The sequence below is a fragment of the Poeciliopsis prolifica genome, unplaced genomic scaffold (assembly GCF_027474105.1).
Source record: "Poeciliopsis prolifica strain line A6 unplaced genomic scaffold, Auburn_PproV2 SCAFFOLD019, whole genome shotgun sequence".
Classification (NCBI taxonomy): Eukaryota; Metazoa; Chordata; class Actinopteri; order Cyprinodontiformes; family Poeciliidae; genus Poeciliopsis; species Poeciliopsis prolifica.
The window spans coordinates 3,177,867-3,199,872 of record NW_026562394.1 but is presented as its reverse complement, the minus strand read 5'-3'; the positions used below and the strand labels follow the sequence as shown (position 1 = coordinate 3,199,872).

At 39.7% G+C, this 22,006-nt stretch overlaps 1 protein-coding gene across 2 annotated transcripts; it reads right to left on the bottom strand.

Moving 5' to 3' along the window:
* Nucleotides 1-41: 41 nt before the first annotated feature.
* c2cd2l (c2cd2 like) lies at nt 42-21,622 on the bottom strand. Of its 2 annotated transcripts, none has more exons than XM_055043333.1 (15): nt 21,339-21,622; nt 20,605-21,064; nt 8,778-8,873; nt 8,211-8,330; nt 7,904-8,014; nt 7,296-7,409; nt 7,041-7,140; nt 6,798-6,930; nt 6,513-6,577; nt 5,390-5,511; nt 5,018-5,189; nt 4,842-4,940; nt 4,448-4,581; nt 3,162-3,375; nt 42-2,767 (listed from the first exon to the last, which is right to left on the bottom strand). In XM_055043333.1, exons 2-15 carry the CDS (start codon nt 20,983-20,985, stop codon nt 2,514-2,516), a joined length of 2,115 nt encoding a protein of 704 aa, XP_054899308.1. In that variant the 5' UTR covers nt 20,986-21,064; nt 21,339-21,622; the 3' UTR covers nt 42-2,513. The 2 variants fall into 2 exon arrangements, with proteins under 2 accessions (XP_054899308.1, XP_054899309.1); XM_055043334.1 differs by having other exon boundaries at nt 4,448-4,542.
* Nucleotides 21,623-22,006: the final 384 nt, after the last annotated feature.

Below are 22,006 nucleotides of genomic sequence, written 5' to 3'. Positions count from 1 at the left end.
CCCCAAACAAACTTCTGAAACAAAATGCAAAAACAACTTGATGTTTGAAAAATAATTTATTTGCAATAAATTAGATTTTGAAAGTAAGATAGAGTTCATATGTATCCTAAAATTTAAAGCCACTGATTCACATAAATGTCACATTTCTTTTACAGTCTTGCAGAGTTTTCTTGAGAGAATGAAGTGGCTTTTCTTACGTTGTTAAACATTTTAATTTAATTGTACTTATTTTTTTACAGCATGTTTCTCAGAGAGCAGTGGCTCCAGCTTTGGAATCGTTTGACGTCTTTTCTGGTGCATGAGGAAGAAAAAAAATCTGGATAGTGAATTATTGAATTTGTTTTTTCTCATGTCGCAAAATTATTGCAGTCACTTCAAAGTTTTTCTGAAAAACAGCTGAAATCCTGTACAGTTTGATGGGTGCAGCAGTTTTCCTCCTAATGTACAGTTACTGATTGAATTTCCAGCCCTGAGTTCAGTCCCTCTGCTTCCACACAAAATCACATTCCATGTTCACTTTGCCTGAGCTGAGCCACTTTGACAAATGCTTTCCAAACGCTCTGACAGTTTTGTAAATACTAATTATTAATAAAAATGATCTGAATCTTTTAACAGTGATTTTGATGTTTGCTTTTTGTCTGGGTGGAATGATGTAACAATCAGATTTTATAATATTTTAAAAGAACCTTGAATTGGTGCAGGATTTTGTCTAATCCACACAGGGACAATATTAGATATTCAGACTCAAATATATACATACACCTTCACTGATATTTGATTAAATTACCTCATCCAATTTTTTTAGTTGCTAAAAAGCTTCTGGTGTAATTCTGGCTGAGTTTATGACAACTCTTCACAAAAAATGGTTGGTTTCTTGGCTTGTAATCCAAGCTAAATAATTTTCTATGTGGTTAAAGTTGGGAATCTCCATTACCAACTAGTTTCAATGAGTTTGGGACTATTGTCTTGTTGGAACTCCAAACTGAATCCTCGATTGAACAATCCGACCAAAAATATTACCTCAAATAAAAAGAAAAAAAAAAGTTTACAATGTTCAAGCATAACCTGGTGTAGGTTTTTCAGAAACTAGCAACAGTAATGTAATTATTTACAAGAACATGAATCAGGAAAAAAAGAAGGATCTGCTCAGGCTCCAATGAAATAAGCTTCTACCTATAAGGACAAGTTAATCGCATGCTTGATAAAAGTTTCATGATTAAAGACAAAACTGGTTGTTTAGTCGCCAGTGGTGTTTCTACCTGAAATCAGCTTGTAGATGGTTTAGATGCAGAAGTTGGTTGTGGAATAGATTAAGTGAGTTCTGATGGAGTCCCAACATATAATGGACCGCCATGTTTAAGAGGCAAGTCTGCAGAAAGAATCCAACTAACTCAATAAAGAGACTTTATATATTGGATACTTTTGATATTCTGTGGATTAGCAAAAAACTGCATCAAATCCAAAGTTTTTAAACAATTTCATTCAGTAAAATTGATTGAATTATGATTATTCCCACCCTGAAAAATATGGTTTGGCATTATTATATTTAATGCCGATAAAAATATAAAAACTTCTGACGGGCCACGGTGTGATAATAAACTAGTCTGAATTTTCTGTAGAGAATTATTGTACTTAGAGCTATTTAACACAGCAAGTAGTGATCCTGCACAATAATGAAAGTATTTACAGCGATGAAATCCCTTTGAGTACCTGAACATTTAAAACTAAATTCAGAATAAAGAAAATTATTGCCAAGCATAAAAAGTCTGTCTGAACCTTCGAAGACAAACCTAATGTATGATATCCCACAGAAAACAACTACATAACACAAAGTTATTATATATCCTAAATCTTTTTTGATTCAGGGTATTAGATAAAACATGAAACAAGATTTTTTTAAGCGGATATAAATACACAGCCCAGTTCAGCTGAGATAGATTTCTGGTATGTTACCTAAATGTGTTTTAAAAGAAATTTGCATAGAAAGCACACCTGTCATTAATTTACAGAGTAATGCAACTAGAATGAATGACTTGGTTTTTTCGGAAGAAAATAAATAGCATTTAAGAGACACACATAATCATAAATTATATTTTTACAACCTTCAAAATTTGACATGTGCCATTAAAAAAAAAAAAAAAAGAAAGCAGAAACTTCAGTCCAAAGTGCATCCAGCAACGTCACACTGGCGTTTTTACATAATTATATAGTTTTAGAGTATTTCCACCACCCATCTTAATCAAACACAGTAGTTTGTGTTTAAATAGGGATAAGAAAAAAAAATCCCTTGCAGCGATTATATTCACAGAGCAGCAGACTTCTCATCAAAGTAAACCGCGTTCACCATCCCATTTTAGATTCATCTCGTGATTTTTCTTTTTTTTTTTTAACAGAAGGAGTAAAAACATCCAGAAACATCCTTCCTTCAGCAAGTGCAGGTTGTAACCCACTGGGATTGTCAGCTTGTTAAGGACTGATCACAGAGCCTTTAATAATCCCTTTCATGATTATAATCAATTATCCACAGAGCTCGCTCCACCGTTGGTAGCAGCAGCCTTGCCTTTCGATTTGCCGGACGAGCGGAAGGAGAAGCGCTTGATGATGCGTCGGGAGAAGCTGCCAGACTTTTTGCGGGTGGGACCCGTGGCCGGGGCTGAAAAGTTATTGCCCATGTTGGAGATGTCCTCGTGGGACTGGCTGAGACACGGCTCCTTTTCTTTGTGTCTTCTGCGGAACAACAGCTTGGAGCCGCTCTGGAGGAAGCCCACTGCAGAGACGGACAGAGGAAAACACATCATTCACCCACAGAGCTACATAATAATCAGCTTATTCCTGACATAAACCCTTCGTTGATTTAATTTATTAGCACTAATTATGTTTACTGAACAGGCAATTTAATCTGGATTCTGCACATGTTGCACTACAGCCTGTAGAGGGCAGTATTTGCTCAACCAATCATCTATTAGATGAAGTCAGTTATGTAGAGGTTCCCAAAAATTACACTCAAGCAAGAGCAGAACTACATCGAAAATATTTTTACTCTATTAAAAGTAAAAAGTAGCCATCCAAGAAATTACTTAAGAGTAAAAAGCAAATAAGAACTTAAAGCAAGCTCTCATATTGCAAAATGAACATTTTAATTCCTCTTCCTCTGACGTTACCTTTATGGTCCTTCAAGCTGCGCGTCTCCAAGGCGCCAGCGGACCCGGTATCAGACTCCACGTCGTCCACCGAGGGGCGCTCCGACACGTCAGAGGGAGTGGTTTCATCAGGGTCCTGGTGATGCCCCGACCTGAAGTGGTTGCCGTGCATGGCCGCATCCATAGCGGCCGCATAGCCAGTCGATAGTGCACAGTTGTCCTCGGTGAGAGGAACCTGATCGAAATATGGAGATGTTCACGACTGATTATCAGAGAAAGAGGTTGGTGACACTGAACAGAGGCGTTTGTTTTTTCTGTTACAGCGATTCCAAATGTATTGGGCTCGGTATTTATTTCTATTAAGATAGAGCTGAACACCAAGATCGAAGCCTATGGTCACTTTGGAGGAGCTGCAGAGAATCTCATATCAGGTGGAAGAATCGATAACTAGTTATCTTCTCAAAAACTTGTAAATTTTGGGCCATGGTACACCCAGCTGATCATATTATGGGGATACTCCTCTTCAGAAGAGGTGAATATAACTATGATTAAATAAACTGATGTGATTGTAGCATTATGGGGGCCATTGCTTTCCTACGCAGTTCCGTTTGATTCTCATTTCCCTTCAGTACTCCATGTGTGATTTCTCCCATTGAGCTCAATTTCTCACGTCGGATTTCAACTGGGTGAGTCAAAGAACAGACAGAGAAGTTGTGGACGATGACGTCGATTTTCTACGCTGTTTTAGAATTTTAGTTTGCCTGTAGCTTTAGCAATGAGAAGGAACAATGTCGTTCAGTCTGCGAAGGCCACACTTCCAAATATTAAACCAACAGTAACAGCCGCCTCGTTGGGCTCGGTATTTATTTCTTCGCAGTGGAGGACGGTTGTTTACAGCGTGAGGCAATTTCTAGACCAGACTGTGATTCTACAGAAAAACAGGGAAAAGTTCAATGCGTATCAATATTTTTGCTCTTTTTCTGTATGTATTTTTATATATAATCAGAAATCTGTGTCTACACTTTAACAATACGTGGAATCTTTCATTTAAACACACTGACCCTTTGTACTGATTTCTATGCAAAATTTAGGTCAGAGGATTTTCATTCTACTATTATCTGGTACAGTGGAGGGGATGTAATTGAAGACTAAATATAGATCGGACACATTGTCAGGCTTAGTGTCATATTTACTTAATAATATGTGCAAAGTTTGAAATATCAATATTTTCACTTTACTAAGAGTAAGCAGAAGACAGAAAAAAATATTTTGATGGATTCCTTACGACACCGTGTCCGCTCTCTGACCTTTGACACGCCGGAGATGATCAGTGTGCTCCTCTTTGTCGGCGTCTTCCGGGCTGATTTGGATGCAGACTCTGTCAGCTGCCGAATGGCCGTCTCTGCAACAGGATCCAGGCCATTAGACAGGCGACTGCTCTCTGAGCAACACAAACACACACATGTATGTCAGCGCGAGACACTAACAAACCAGAACCAACGTTTGTGTCTAAGCATGACATTTGGGATGCGAGTGCTACAAAACAGCTACATGAGGTTTCTGAAGAGAAGAGTCCAGACAGAGTGCATGAAGTGCAAAAGAAGTGCATTCCTCTTTACTCGTGTTACATCCCTGCTTGCAGCTTATCCTACTTTGCATCTGTTTTGCAAAACAATGTCTGGTGTTCAGTGTGCGACTCACTGCTCGGGTTGGGACTGCTGCTGCCTCTTTCGTCCACCAACACGGCTGCTTTCTTTTCGCTCACCTTGACTTTGGATGGTGAACGCAGCGGGGAATCACCTGAAAGGCAAAATGACTCCACAGTTACTAATCTACGGCAGATGAGCGCCATACAGTTCTTAGTTCTACAGACAAACCTGGGCTGCGATCAAGCTTCATTCGCGACTGCACGGTGGTGACGGTAGTGACTATGGTGCCATCTGGCGTGACCGTTCGATCCACGTCGACCTTCTTCGTAGGGGTCAACGAGGAGCGAATAGGGAAAGCGTTCTGGGTACCGCGAGGGTCTACGGTTTCTACATACAGCAGCTAGAAAAGTACAAGCAATAGGTAAAAGATGTAACATTCAACAGAAAAAATAAAACTGTAAAAATCAGAACAACATGGTAACTTAAAAAAAAAAAAAAGCACTTCATTAATTGGAAAATGTTTAAGTTGAATTTGTGACAGATTTAAAAAAAATCTTCCAATGGCTAAAAGTAACTTTTGCAAAGGCATCTTGTTCTCACCTCTGTGCTGATGGTAGCATCTGGTGCTGATCCAGGGCCCGAGCTGAGACACAGAACATGTTGCCCAGTCGGGGTTTTAGACTGAAGGTTCATGGCGATGGCGGCGTGACCAGGAAGAAATTCTGTCAGGATTGAGCATAAAGAAATGTCACTCCAGATACCTCCAACACTCTTTTTTAATTTTTACAACACATACAGAATGTGATCCTTTACTGTAGTTGAGATACTTTCCAGTTTTGTCTCTTCATACCCTCAAATCCCAGAGCAATTTGTTAAACCAACACAAATGTCACACGGAAGTGTTTTATCTATCTTTTTTCTCTTTTATATTGAAGCTGCACATTTTTATCATCTTGGACTCTAAGATTGTTCCCCATTCTTCTATATAAGACAACTCATGCACATTCAGATTAGATGGAGAGCTTCATTTAACATAAATTTTTAGGTTACTGCTATTGAAACACATCCCACAGGATGACACTTCCACCACCGTGTTTCAGAATGCGAATAATGTATTCAGGAAAATGAGTAGTGATAGTTTCCTATCATACAAGGTGTTCTGCATTTTGGAAAAAAGTTACACTTTGACATTGAACAGAGAAGGTTCTAACATGTCTACAGTGTTCCTTGGTTTTTATTGTGCTGTTTGTTCATTAATTTTCTCTAAGAAACCTCTGAGGCCTCCACAGAACAGCTGGATGTAAATTACACACAACAGCGATGCATTTAAAAAGTAATTTACTAAAGCAAAACATTTTATTCTGGAGTAGTAGAGAAAAGGAGGTTGAATACAAAAGCAAGACTCCCCTTTCCAATTTTAATTAGAAAAAATAGTTAAAACAATTTATGTGGCGCTACATTGTGTTGGTCTATTAAATATTCCCCAGTAAAATACACTGGCATTTTTAGTTTTAACATGGCAAAAACGCTGAAAACTTCAAGAGGTACGAATACTTTTCCAAAGTATTAAATAGTGAGCGTTTCTTAGAAATAATCTATTGCACCGAACTGCCAGCTGTGCAGTTTCAGACACGGATGATTTTGCTTGAACGGTCTAAACGATGTTGCTGATCAGGCTTGTGGACTGCAGCCAGCAACTAATCGCTGTTGAGCTTTTTCTTACGTTCTCTTGTGCCGCTCCGCTCCAAAAGCCTGAACCTGAGCTCTTTGGTTTCCGGGCCAAGCTCCCTTAAACACACAAAAACAGAACTTCTCAGAACCCGGAGAAAAATATATGTGGAAGAGTCAAAATGTAAAACACTGTCAAATACTTGACGTTGTGAGAGTCTTTTGCACTGATTTAATTTGCTCTTAGCTTGTGACTCTGATGCTGAAACACACAGACTTATGTTTCACATAAAATAAAAAGTTTATCTTGCAGAACCATGAAGAACATGTGGAAGCTTACAGAGTCATTTCTTCGCTCCACTCCAGGGGAGTGTCGGGGTTTCTCGGCACAGACAGGAAGCAGGTTCTCCTCTCTGCCGACGGCTGGTCCAGACTCAGGACGCAGCACAGCTCCCCTGATCTGGACCACAGGCCTGTGTGTTCAGACAACACAGTGAGGAAGTGAGAGCTCGACTCTCAGCAGAATAATACCAAAAAAAAAGGCAAAGCGGAAATGATTTGATGCAGGGAGAGAATATCTGACCTTTACTTAAGGTCACCCTGAGCTGCTGGAGAAGGAGCCGCCTCACTAAGAACCCCTGGGATGTGGAGCTCGTTCCCACTGAGAGATGGTCCATTGGGGACTGGGAGTGTGCAGGGATAACAGTGCAGAACTGAGTTTTAATTTACTCAAACCCCATAACCTATCAGCAGAATTCAGCCCCTGGCATTCATTCACGTCAAAAAATAGATGATAATTAATTTGTCCTCTGAGTCACAAGCTGAGCGCTTTTCTCACCACACTAGGAAACATGGAGGCCTTGAGGTTGAGGATCATGGCCGGGTGGGCGCTGAACAGCGTGTCTTCAACCATTCCTTTAATCATGTCCAGGTCTGCTGCAGCCTCCAAGCCCTGAGAAAGAAGAAAGAGCAACCGGCAGAAACAGAACCAGTTAAAATTCCTCCTTTAATGTTTATTTCCTATTATTTCAAATTATATTCTAAAATTCTTCTCCATTCGCGGTTTGTCCTACATTCCTGTTTTCTGATTCCGACCGTCGTCATTTGTGAAATTAATTACTGACGATGAATTTTTGGTTGCCACTAACGAACGGGGGCATGTATGCTCATGCTGCAACATTAAGAGCGACATTTCCTCCGTGACTCATGATGAGTTAAATGGGCTAAAATGTGACTCACATGCAAATTCCTAAAATGTTGCTTCAGATTTATTAAAAGAATCTGGGAGCAGAAAAAACAAGAAAAACATTTGCATGGCGTACGCTTGATTTTTTTTAAAATTTGAATGCGTGCATGCTTTTGGTTGGAAGAGACAGAGCTGTGATAGAAATGAGACCTTCACAGGCATATCAGATGAGCATGGTGTCGGTTATCGAATGTTCTTACCTGTCTCTGCAGTTTACACGGGGACACGGTGAGAGAAAATGACGGCTGCTTGGAAAAAGTCCAAGATATCAACAAGCCCTCGTCCTCCACTTCCTCAAGGGACACGTCCATCTGTTGGAGACGGACAGTCAGGTAACCCACCCAATGGAGGGACAAAAAGCAAGAATAATAACAATAATAGTCTGTGCACTCCATCTGTAATATATCCCATGTGTCTGTAGGAGCAATTTGACTAAAACATTTTAATAATTTTCTGCCTTTTTTTTTTTTTTTTAGTTTAAACAACTCTGGCCTTGTGCTTTCATACCTTAGCCATCATAGGTGCAGTAGTGATCTGATAAGTATCCATGGAAACAGCAGCGGGTGACTGCTGGGTCACAGTCACAGGGAACGTCAGCATGTCTACCCAGCATTCACAGTGCAACACCTACAGAGGGAAGACGGGACGTGTCACAGAAACCTGTCTTGGGTTTGTCTCTGCAAAACGTCCAACATAAAGGGACAGAGGAGATAAGGCAGAGAGAGAAACTCTGCCTGGAGCAAATATAACTCGTTATCACACAGATTGTTCGCAGATTTATCGCTGTCAAACGTATTCACACAAGAACTGAGGTGATAACAAAATTTAAAAAAAGTCTTTTAGAAACATATTTGTCCTGTAAAGCGTTGAAGAAATGAGTTGGTCTTTATTATCTCTATGTATGATGAATTGCCCAGTTAAACTTTAGCTTTTTTAACTGGGATATTATGTGATAAAGGTGTCCCCACTACTTTTTGTTGGCCTATCAAATAAAATGTAAATAAAATACATTTCAGTTTTTGTTACTAATACGGAAAAGAAGAAGGCAGTATCAAGACTAAATGTATTTCTTACCATTTTGTTCTCTGACTGGTCAGTGCAGGTCACACTATCTATTGCAGAGCCAGCGGTTAACTGGAGACTGCTGTCAAAAGTTATCTGGAGGGAACTCTGGTGGAGGAAGAGAAGGAGAAAATTGTAATGACTATACAATAGGAAAAAAAGACACACACATGGCGTATGGCAGGAAAGATTCTGCTGTATTTTGCCTTTCACTAACAGTAAAGTACACGTCTCGTATTTCTCGCTTATCAGGTCAGACATTTGAATTTAAAGCATATTTGACTCCAGTTGTGGTGTCTAAAGCAGAAACCATGCAATCTATGCTTCTTCCTGATCTGAGACAGAGAAAGTCATTTTTAGTGCTTTCCAAAGTTAAATGTTCTCAAAAGTGTGCCTTTCCAAAATGCTACTAAGACAATTTTTAAGATATTAGAGAAATGTGTGTTCTGCATTTGAATGCCTGCACTTAACTGAATAAAAGCAAAGGCAGCTTTCTGAATAACTGGACTAATGGTAATCTGGATCTATGCATACTTGCAAAAAAAGCTATGAATAAAACATATTTTTCTGGTAGTAAGCGGAAATTGATAGAAATCTATACAGACTGGCCCCTAATAAACGTCTACTGATTGGAGCTGCTCAGCCAATCCTGCAAGTCAGTTGTTCCAGCAACGTCCATTATAAAAACTGCATAAGTCAGTGGTTAGTCATGCAAACAGCAATGCTACATTTCCTGCCTGAGAGTCTGGCTCGGCGGATAACCTGTACAACACAAACTGGTGTCTCATTACTGACAAGAAGTCCAAGGAAATCATGGAAACACCAGTGGTCCGGTTCTGTGCATATGAACCAAAACATTGGTTCGATTGGACTGTTTTAACTGCAACAGATGATGCAAACGTGGTCAAACAAACCTCCTATTGTCAGAGCATATGTTCCGCTGGATCCGAGTCCAATCTATGTCAAACACAACAGCAGAGGCGGGGCTAAAGAGCTGAGGGGGATATAATGAAGTTTACGATGTGTGTGTGTGTCAGTGTTGCAGGCAGGAGGCCAAATGCAACACTGCAAGCTTACATAGGTTCAAGTAGACTAGCACTGCAGTCACATGACTGGTTTGTACAAATGGCTGTGTTTACTTCAGTTCGCTGGCTAGAAAACCTGCACAGATGTCCAATCATTTGTACATCCAAAACTGCAGAAAATATGTGATGGACTACGGATTGCTAGGTTTATGCGGCTGCTGGTTGGTGAATCGTAAAAATAGGATCGGAGCAAAAGAGAATGATAGGTGAAAGTATAATCAGCAAAGGTGCAGAAAAAGACCAAAAGGCAAAAGTGAGGGAGTCTGGGAAGCTTCACAGATCCTGAGCCACTGAATCATCAGAAAAACAAACACAGCAGAAATACAACACAAATCAGAATCAGCATTTCCAGCACAGATTTGTGGTTCTTTGGAGTGCCAGACACAGTAACCAATTGATAAAAAGCAGGGACAAGTTTCTATTCTCGTAAATGTCTTCAGGAAACACTATAGCCACGCTGCCAGCATGGATCACATTACAATACAGCCTGAGGGAACGTTGGGTCACCAGAATTGTATTCTGTGTGCTCTATCAGAGCTCATCTCATTGTCTGCTCATTATCTGGGCTGAACTTTTTACTCCTCCAGCTCCATTAACCCATCAGTGTATCTGTCTACTGTCTACATACCCACTTCTTTTTATATCTGCTCTCATTAGGCCAACAGGAAGTCTACCCTGAAGATGTTGCCAGTTCTTTACAAGGTTCATTCAGAAAAACAATCCTCCACAATCTGTAAAAAGGAGTCAGGAAGTATTCATACATATGTTGCTTCTGACAAAAAACTAGAATATGGACACAAATACCATTTTTCTTTTGGATCAATAAAGTATATTTGAACATTATCGATGAGAACATTCTGAATCCATGCAACTCCAGCAGTGTCTCTAAAAAATATTCAAAAAACTTAGTTGTTCACGTATTTCTAATGATAATAATATTCATTAGGTGAGATAGAAGTGGGATTTGTTAATTGTTGCAATGCTAACTTAGCAATAGAAGTGGATAACACTGTGTTTGTCTCCATTATATGCATTCGAGTCATGTTTATGGTTCAATAACATATAAACTTTCAGAAGGCCTGATATAAACTGAACTCAAGGTTAGCTGGGGAACTCTGACTGCACAAGTCCAGAGGATGCAGTAAAATGTTTCCTCTACAATTGGAGACGCAACAGTGCAGCTATTGATAAGAAGCATTGTAGCAGAAATTTAGCAGACTGTACCGCTCTGGCACATCTCCTGTCAGTCTGTTTTTGAAGGTGATTTTGAATTTGAAACTAATTTTCTAATTTTATTCTAATAATGGAATAAAAGTCAGAAACACTCCCATCAAAAGAATGAGGAATGGAATCTTACAATTTTCTATTAAGAATTTCTATATTGAAAATAATTATAATTTATGCATCTTATCCATGTGTCATTTCTCAGTGTCTTAGCATATACAGCTCAGAAAATAATTCAGAGGCCACTGATTTTACTCTATAGGTTTGAGTAAAATTAACATTGTTCTTTTTTTTCTATGAACTACTAATGGCATGTCTGAAATTCAAAGTAAAAATTTAGTATTTATTTGCAGAAAAGGAGGAATGGTCAAAATAACAAAAAAGATCCAGTGCTTTCAGACCTCAAATAATACAATACTAATGTTTTAACTCAGTTCAGAAATCAATATTTGATGAAATAAGCACAAGATTTTCAATGGAGTTCAGTGCAGTGGGCTCTTATTTTTTTACAGAGCTGTATTTTGGAGTAACAATCAGCAAAGCTTTTAATTTTTAGTGTGAGGAATTATAGAACGTATAACACTTACTTACAAGTTTTTGTGTTTTGTGAGAAGTACTATGCAAAACGTTTCTGTTTAATCACAGAATTTAATTTTTGCTTGTCCAGGAGAAGGACATGTGTGCAGATAGCCTCCTAAGGACATCCATGGTGTCATTTCAGGTTTGTCAGCATCACTCCCTCTGGGTCCAGCTGGTTCTGTAAAGCATGTGGGTCAGCCAGAAATACCCCGGCCCTCTGGCTTCTGATGACCCTTTTGGAGGATTCCTTTTGTGCGCTTTCTGTTTACTTTGCAAATCCGAGGCCAAGACTATAAGAAGTAAAAAGTGTTTGCATAGGAGTGCAGACACATGTGGTGCGTTCTGATCATGTTTAAATTAATGAGGTTCATAACTTGACGAATAAAAAGCAACACCACTGGTTTAATGACACTAATCTGAATATTTGTACAAAGACACACTAAAAGAAAAGGAACATGGCTTCCATGATGCGCTGTAGTTGTAATGCAAACTGCAACATATTCAAACAAAAAATGTTCACCTTGGAAAACAAGAGCTTTAGTTGAACAGCTTTAATCTACGTGTCGTGACTGAGCTGACTTTTAGTTTCAAATATTTTTGCACAACTTCGTCTAGCATAAACATTGATGAACTTGTCTCATTCTGATGACTGAACTTAAATCTGATTGATTCGTTTTGACTTTGAGTGTTTGATATTTTTGTACACTCACTTCCTCAAACATAAATGTGGATAAGCCTCACTCTGATGGCCGTAAGAAAATTTTAGTACTGAGTGCTGGATTCTCCAGAGTAGATGCATCAAATTTCTTAAAACTGGCAGGTTCAGGATACCATTTGTTTTTAAATTATAATCCAAAGTATAACTGAAAAACTGCATAGAAAAAAGTTACTCTGTCTAAATCTACAGCAACAAAATGTGACAAGTTATCATGTCTGTCTTTCTGTGCATTATCACCGTGAGCATACAAAGTCCACGGGTTAGACAAATTGACATTAAAATACTCATTTAATTCATTTAATCTACTGACAGGTTTTAATGAGCCTTGACTACACAAACAAGTGATGACTCAACAGCAATTAATAGTCCTGTTGCACAAATATGCATTTGCCTTCCACTCCTATGTTGTACAAAGACACAATGAATGTACCAGCATGCTTTTTGTTTTCATGTGATCCTGTGACATACCTAGTAGGATCTTTTAGCTAGGACAGACACAAAGATTATTTGGATATGTAAAAATATGATGTGGCATGAGCCTGACAGCCTAGAGACACAGTTTATACAGCACACATCTGTCCTACTGCTAAACAAAACTACTATGACACCATAATGTCAATGAACCAACCATTACATGATTTAATCTCATGCCATGCAATGCCGACGCTCTGTCTATATCGATGAAGATTCAATTGATGTTGTGTTTTGGTTTGTGTTCCTTTCTAATTACTTCTGAGTATATTATTGTTAGAAGAGGACTTGCTACTATCAGCTGTTAATTTTTGTCATTTAGATTTTTCCCCATCAGTAAATTCCTGTTTGTAGTTGTATCATTGATTTCCTCCCGTTTGGTTTGTAGCTCTTTTTGAGTCTCATTTCAGCTCCTTTTCTCATAAATAGTCTCCGTCCCTCAGTTTCTCTTTCATTCTGCCATTAGCTGCTCCACCTCAGCTGACCAGCTTATCTAGTTCCTTTGTCACTTCCGATCCCATGGAAGTGGCAAAGTTCTATATGATCCCTCTTGCAAGTTCTTCAGATATTTATTACTAAAACTTCTCTTTCCACAGTCTGTCTCTGCCCTGGGGTCATCTACTAACCTGCAAACAATTCAGTCAAATGCTCCAAGAGGCTGCCGCGGCTTGGTGGTACGGTTCTCTTTTGTTTCCACCATCACAATGTCTATCAGCACTCAATGAGGGTTTATCGATACAGTCACTAAATTATGGTACAAACATAGTAATGGTTTATAGAATGTGAATATATGAGTAACTTGAGTAACATAAGCGTTGTAAGCATTACATTCAAACTGTCCTTTTGCATATGTTGGTATCACGATTACAATGGTAATTTGACGCAAAAGGTTCAAGTCAAATTAAGACCATGCGTTATCTTTTTGTAGTCAAACCAGTTTTGTTCACTCAACCTCAGGGAACTGACAATTTTAGTAAAAGTTGGCTATTAAAGTAAATCCGGCTGCTAATGATTAATCTCGCCCACAGCTGTGACTGAAGGATAAAACGGGTTGTTTCCTGCACTTTCATATTAAATGAGCTCTGAGTGCCTAATGTCCCCTGTCCTTAGGAATGAATCTACAGTGCTTGAGCATAATCACAGGGCATTAATCTTCCAGCAACCGGCAGCCATTGAAATTAACTGCATCACGAAGCTAATCACAAGGCTCTTTATAATTGCAGATTGTGAGAGAACAGGGAGCTTCCTTTCAACCAGATGCACCCCGTTATGTGCTTCTCCATCACCCCGTAATGACTGCTCCACATCTTGTGTCAGCCATGGATGTTGCTGCTTTATATTCTGCGTATCAAGGGTGGCCAGTCTGTCAAGCCTTCTGTGCAAAGTAACCCAGTCAAATCACATCTCCGGAGTCATGAATACAACAAGAGCTTGCACAGTCGAAAACCAGACATTCTGATGTCTTGAAGGTGTCGGAGGATAACGGGAGGACCGGAGTGATGCTACCTCAGTAAAATGATACCAGGCAGGATGCAAACAATGAGACCATGATAAATAACTTCAAAGCATTTTCACATTTAGTATGATATTAACTCTCTAAAACCCAAAGAGAAAATATCTTATTGATGTGCAATAGCTCAGTTGCACAAGTGTGAACATCCTGAAACTGAAACTTTGATGAAGAACGTTTTCACCACATTGAGTTGATTCGATTATCTTTGGTAGAAATCTAGACTCTGTCTAGAGAACGACTGAGCCTTTCGGTAAAAGAAAAAGGCCTTTCTACATTCATACCCAATCATGACACTCAATCAACCTGCAGAATGTTCCAAACAAATATATATACTTTCAAAACCTTCATCAATTTTTCCAGCCTTTTGTTGCCCCTGTCCTAATTTTTTTTGGAGTGTTGCAGGCATCAACTCCCAAAAGAGTGAATATTTGGAAACCACCATAACGTTTTGTGGCTTGAACATTAAATTTTTTACTTTTGTAGAGCATTCAATGGAAAATAGGTTGAAAAGGATTTGCAAGTCATTGCATTCTGGTGTTATTTACGCTTTACGCATGTCACAAATTTAGTGGAGTTGGGATTGTACAATGTATTATTCGATTATTTATCTTAATACTACAAAAACAAAGCACTTTTGGAAAACATTTACAATTTGCCACTTCCTTAATGTCAAAGAAATGAAGAAAACACCTTGACTTACATGGCCCCCAGGACACTTTAGGGATGGTGGAAATAGTGAGTCTAGCAATTAATTGTTTTTGAAGTATAGATACCCTCACAGACTGTGAAGAAAATGACAGAATATCCTTTCTTTTTTCAACTAAAGCTTTGGGAATTTGTTCTATAATCTTCACTGGTGCTAGATGCTAAACTTGGTGACAAAGAAAATCCCAAATCTTATTATTTTAAGAATATCAAAGGAGTATGTATAACGCAACTGCACTAACAGGTAGTCACTTTACAACGCTGTTTGGTAAAATAAAGTGGACAAACGCCCAGTTTGTCCACAGTCCACCATGCACTCAACCATCTGCTCATCTGCCAGGCCAGGATGACGTAAATGTGTTTTACTCTACACAAGGGACCTTCACTTCCCTCCCTGGTCAAATAACATCCAGCCCTGAGTTTATGACCATAAGGACTGAAAGCACCATCAACACATGCTACGATAAAACTATCATTCAAAAAAAAAGTTCTGCTGAAAGTGAGTCTCAGGCCCTCTGAAGCCTTTATCACTCTCATCCCATTGTTGTGGCCTCTGGGGGTCAAGGTCACGTCTTCCCAGAGGAAAGTTTTGCTATGAGAAGCACAATTCTGAGTCAACATTACAGACAGAATGAGGATTCCTCGCTTGACGTCAGAAAAATATTAATGAATAAACCCAACACAAACTTGATCTTTTAGTAAGTTATTCAATCTATATATATTTCACTTCTGTATAAATAATCAGGAGGCCCATCTTTTTCAATAACGAGCAGTCAGGGAAATACAGCAGCTTGCGTTTTGTGAGCAGTCTGAGAACTAAAATATGCTATTTTGACCTTAAGATCAATACAATTAAAATATATCTGACATTTGTCTCACTGGGTCCAAAGCAATCATTTATTCTCCATTGTCATATATTGTACATAATAACGTCTTTGTCCTCTTTTTAACAGGCTCAGATGAGATGACATGCTGAAGCCTGTTGTGTTGTTGACATCTATGGGTCATAAATAGTTTCGTTTTGTCAGAAATCAGTGTTGCTCTGTCAGGTTATTTTATCAGTCTAGTCACGTTATACAGTTTCTGAGATGTTTGTCTTGTTGTAAAAACGCAGAAACAATAAACGTTTTTTGTCAATCAGACTCATTGTCTGCCTCTTCTCATCTACTGCAGGGATGAGTTGCTATATGTTTATTATAGTATTACAAGCTTAAGGAAATGTATAGCAATTTCTGAGAGTCATTACTCAAATGTTAACAAAATACTGCATTTTGTTTCCCGTTGCTCAAAAAATGCTGTAGCTGCTGGCCGTGGGTTGTTGCCTTTATTTATTTTTTATAAGTCTAATGGATCAATATGGTTGAATAGAAAAAAATTATGATTAATTGAAAAAGTGTACACAAACATGCAGTCAGTAATAGTTTCACCGTTTTGTTTTTCTTCTAACAGCCTTTCTCTCAAAACGGTTTTAACATAAAATGACAAAGACGACCTCCTTTCTGAGTTGCCTCGCATTGTTCATAAATCACAAACTCTCTGCGATGTTTTAAACACACACATACAAGTGATTTTTCATAAATAAAACTGGCACAGGAGATGAGTGAAGGCTGCATAAAGAGCTGTTGCAAACAAAACCTGCATAAAACTTGAACTCCTCCAGCTGGGGAAGCCACTCTCTCCTTCTCTGGTCGAAAGCCTGGTCAAAAATTTAATTTTAATAAACTACAAAAACAGATTAACATAATAAATATTTCTTTTTTTGCTCTTCAAGTGAAGTTCATTGGACTTTTCCAGCTCTATGAGTAACAGTGTCTGATTTCAGAATAGAAAATAAATTGTGATTCTCATTTTGTTTCCATAATCAAGAGACACTCTGAAAAATGTGCCCACTGTTTCATCAGTATTTTACCCTCTGAACTTTCCTGACTCTCATTTTCAGTAAGACAAACACTCAGCTGTGTTTACACCACACCCTGCTCACACATCTGATTAGGTTTCTTAGACGATCATATTTTCACTTTATGATGAGAGAAAAGCCAAAAGGCCCAGAGGAATTTCTAAAAAATAGCACAAGAGATGACATCAGTAAATCTGTTAAACCAGTTTAATGTACCAATGAGTACAGCAATTGGTAGCACTTATACCTCTGTAATGTTTTAGTTTTTTTCATCTATTATATATTCAAATTCTATCAAAACATAATTTTTAGTATGTTTATTTTTATTTTCCTCCTGACAACATCAATTGTATCTGCTGTAAAGGACTTAGACACTGATCTGTGACAAACTGATGCCACATCATAGCTTTGTTCCTGCAGGGCGGCTCACTTTTTGTCTCACACAGAGTCGTGGAGCACGACTCAAAGCAGAATGCGATTCTGGTGCAAATCGCCACTCTCGTGTCTGCTTTCGCCTCAGCTGCAGGAACCTGTCAGGCAAGAGGCGGACGCTGGATGTTTACGAGAAGCAAAGAATCCGATAAGACAGCTTCTTGCAACATAAAGCAAGTTTTTCCTGTCCAGTTTCTGGCGACTAAGTCAAAACGAGAGCATCACAACTGAGATGAAGTTCGCCGGCTGCGGCAGCTTGATGGAAGACAATAAACTCCCTGAAGGTTTAAAAATCCAGCTGCAAATGCCTGAAGGTTGGAACCCCTTTCATCTGTTCAAGCAATTGTTGGAAAAAAGAGAAACACACAGTTCAACGCTGTGTTATGAATCAACACCATAGCAAGAGCAAATGACCTAGTAAAAAAGTTGACTACAAGTGAGAGTGACATAATGAACCAGATGCTGCATTATCTGGTATAAAAGGCCACTCAGCAAGAAAGAAGTCATCGCTTCAAAAGCAACCAAAAAAAGTCTACAGTCGGGTACAAGTGTTTTTGGATACTGTCTGAAAAGGAGGATGCTTGAAAGCTTCAGAATAGCAATACAGTGGTGGCGGCATCATGTCAGGTGAGGAACTTGGTGAGCTTTGCAAAATGGAAAGCATTAAAAAGAAAGAACTTTATGTGGCTCTACCAAAGTAGGACGTCACAACATCAGCCAAGAAGTTAAAAATTGTCAAAAATGGGACTTCCAAATGGACATTGAGCCTAATTATATCGCTAAATTGGTTACAAAGTAGCTTAAGAGCAACAAAGAAGTCAATGATTTGGAGGAGTCATCACAAAGCCTTGATCTCAGCCTCAAAGAAAATATGCAAGAACAGCTAAAAAGATGGACGGGCCTAAACAAATGTTACACAATTCTGTCAGGAGGAACGAGCCTAAGTTCTAGCGAAAGAATTAGAAATACTTTTAAATAATCCTACTGATCTAAAACTAGAAATGTTTAGTCTGATTTATTGGCCAAGAGTCAGAAAAAGTAGCTTTTCAATGTTTGTGTCTGGTTTTAACTGTACATCATCTGACCTTTATACCTGGAAGCAAGGATTATCTCGGCTAGAAAGGGTCCTAGTGTACATCCTCTAATCTACTCTCTAATGTGTGGGTGAAATTTGCGGCGCTTAAGGGTTCGACAACAATCCGTTGATCTGCATGCGCCCCAGCCAAATTCACAGACAGATTGCTCACATATTTTATTGCTATGACTGAACTCAGCACACTTTGGCTCTCACAAAGACAAACAAGACCCAGGCAGCTTGACTCTACCTCACCACAGCTGACAAATCCAAAAGAGAAAAAAATGTCTCCCTCTTTTTAACCATTTCTAAAGGTTAAAGGTGAAAACAGCTCAACGTGACCACAATCCTCACAACTGTGTTGCTGAAAGGCGATTGTGCTATCAGTGACCACATGTTGGCTGAGTGGTGGTTTATTTTATGAATGAAGGTACAGTAAAGTGCGTCGAGCATCTGGAAGGACAAAACAGTCATTAAAGTGTCCAAAGTGCAGCCAAGCTTCAGTGGAGGCTGGCTGAGTGACTCGTGACCAGCAGCTTCAAAGGGCGAAACGGATCAGGGCCCAGAAAGATAACACAGCTGGCACTGGAACAACTATCACTTTCTGCAGTGGACTGGAACTGAGATCTTTTCTAGGAAAAATCATTTTACTCAGACGAATTATGCTAAATTATTCTTTAACAGGATTGACACATTTTCACCGTTTTTGTCACCTTACCACCACAAACTATTATTTTTTTTATGCCAATTTTTGGTGATGGCACATAGCAGTTGGCGAGTGTAACTAAACTAGTAAATGGTTTTCATAAATTTTACAAATAAAAATCAGAAACATATTCTGTGCATCTGTATTCAGCCTCTTTAGCTTTGATACCTGTAAATACAATTCCATCCAATCAAAAATCTGGAATTAATGGAAGAGTGACAAGAAGACACAGCAGTCAATAAGATGATATGCATGGGTAATGGTAAACAACTAGCAGCCCATAATCCAAAACAAACAATCCGAATGGTGAAACACGGTGGTAGAAGCATCATGCTGTGGGGAGACCTTTCTTCAGCAGCTTCAGGTAAGCTGGGCAGATTTTATAACTGAGCTTCAGCTATTTTGAAAGGAAGAAAAGCTGGATGTTTCAGTGTCTGTACTGGTAGAAAAATAGCCAAAAGATTTTGAAAAGTGGCTCTAAAAAGCTCTAAAAAATACCAGACTTCATAGATTTCTTATTCGCAAATAATCTTGAATCTCACACGTTTTTCTTTCCACTTCACAGTTTGTGCTATTTTGTGTTGGTCTATCACAAAGTTTGACAAAATGTGGAAAAGTTGACAGGGACGAATACTTTAGAAAAAAGGTGTTGGATTCCCATCAAAATGAACAAATGTGCTAATACTAAAGAAGAAAGAAAGAAAAAGGCAAAATTAGACCTAAATCATGTCTGATTGACAGGTCGACGGTGTTTACCTGCTCAGCCAGTCGACGCTTATATTTGGCAGCAGTGAGGATGGAGTCGCAGTGTTTGGGCAGCAGGTTCACCGAGCGGATTGATCTGACCCTCTTTAAACTCTCACACACGTTCGCTCTGTAGCATTTCTTTATGAGTGGGGCGAGTGACAGGAGTGTTAGGGGGAGCCTTTCTTTGCCCCTGCGAGTCCCCAGTGGAAACACCTGACTGTGAAGTCCAGACTTTTGATTCACACAGATCAAAGGAACTATTTAAGGAAAAGGACCTTTAGAAACGCATGATAAGCCTCCAACCTGTCCGAAACACTGACCACTACGAATATTTCACTTGTGCAGTTTGTTTTGACACAAGCATCTGGAAACAGGTGAGATGTGATTTTCTGTCTGTATAGCGCACATCCATCTCACACTATTTTTACCATGTGTGGGTGTTGCTGCGGCTACGCTGACTAGTCTCGCCTCTTTACTCTTTTGTGCATTGATTGAGAGCGGTTACGCAAGCCTCTATCCATCCATCCTCTCACCGATTAGAAACACTCAAAACAAAAAAAAACCTCCCACACCTCCCTCCCACGGGCTCATGAACTCCCGCTTAACTATTCATGCCTCTATTTAATCAAGCAATCCCAGGTGCATCAGTGTATAAAACACCTTTACCTGCTCAGGCTTTTGACTCACCCCATGCCTACACGCTTGCTCGTTCAGAGCCTTCACCCAGGTTCTTTGCCAGTGCTCCCTGAAGGACCTGAAGGAGAACAGAGAGGTCAGCAGGCCTTTGACCCCAGCCTCAGAGGCAGCAGCTCCATCCTTGCGGGAGCGCAGCTTCATCAGCAGAAACCCCCATACGCCTCCAGCCTGCATCTGTTGGGGCTGAGTGGAGAAGACCTGCGCCTGCCGCTGCAGCCAGGCTGTCTCTCGACCGCCTTGCTTGGCTGTCTTCCTGGATTTCCAGAGCCGCAGTAGAGTCAGCGAGTACTGGAGCAGCCATCCCAGCACTATGAGCAAGGAGGCGAGGAAGAGAGCCACCAGACAGAGCCAGCTCAACTCCTGGAGCTCCATCAGCGCCTCCTGCAGCCTCTCATATCCTCTGGTCCAGATGGAAAGATCAGAACTGAGAGCAGGTCGACTCACTTTTAGCCTGGAGATGAAAACACACAAACGCAACGTCATTATTTGTGTGTTTACAGGTTACAGCAGAGGGATTCAATGTGCAATCCCCCTGCACCCTCCCCAACTTTGATGTGGTTATTTTTGGGTCACCCAGCATGTTTCCCAGGCACTGCAGAAGCCGATGTAATGAAAACTGTGTATATCTGCCACTGCAAATAAAAAAACGACTCACGCGGACTAAACAAGAGGCCGCGCAGATCAACGGAGGAAAGACAATCAATCGACAGCAGCTTCGCACCGACCTGAAGTTCAATTTAAAGGCTCCGAGCTGCAGCCTCCAGGTAAGCGAAAGCGAATGGAGCTTTCTTCACGGCGACACGGAGCGAACCCAGCGGCCAAGATGAGTCCCATCTCCGTCCCTTCAGGGATCTGTCCGCCGCGGTCTCCCCGCTGTCCTCCACGGATCCCACAGCAAACCTTCTGCTCTCTGTCAGGACATTACAGCCTGGGAGCCGTTTAAAACATGCGCTGAGCGTCCAGCCCTGCCGCTGATTGTAGCTTATTATGACGACCTGACAGAGATGAGCAGTGACCCCCAGGGGGCGCCGTGGAGGAGGAACGGATGAACGAAAACAAGCTACGGAAGGGAAGAACTTCAAAATAAAAGCAGGCACTTAGAAACAAGCAAAAAACAATATAATATAATATAATATAATATAATATAATATAATATAATATAATATAATATAATATAATATAATATAATAACTCTTTATAGTTATTTACACTATAAAAGTTGTAAACAATGGAAGAATTTATTATTAGCCTAAAAAGTGTCTTCCACAAGTCATATCTATCAGAACGTCTAATCTGTTATTACTTATGTTAATCCCTGTGTATCTGCATACAAAGAGTTTGTCTGTATTTTATCACATTAGCAAATTATTGTGACTTGTTCATTTTTCTTGTT

Coding starts and splice junctions, on each gene's coding strand:
- c2cd2l (XM_055043333.1), bottom strand. CDS start 20,985: ATGGAGCTCCAGGAGTTGAGCTGGCTCTGTCTGGTGGCTCTCTTCCTC. Junction 7,410..7,903: donor CGTGTAAACTGCAGAGACAG/GTAAGAACATTC, acceptor CTTCTTTCTCAG/GGCTTGGAGGCTGCAGCAGA. Junction 7,141..7,295: donor CCTCCATGTTTCCTAGTGTG/GTGAGAAAAGCG, acceptor GCACACTCCCAG/TCCCCAATGGACCATCTCTC.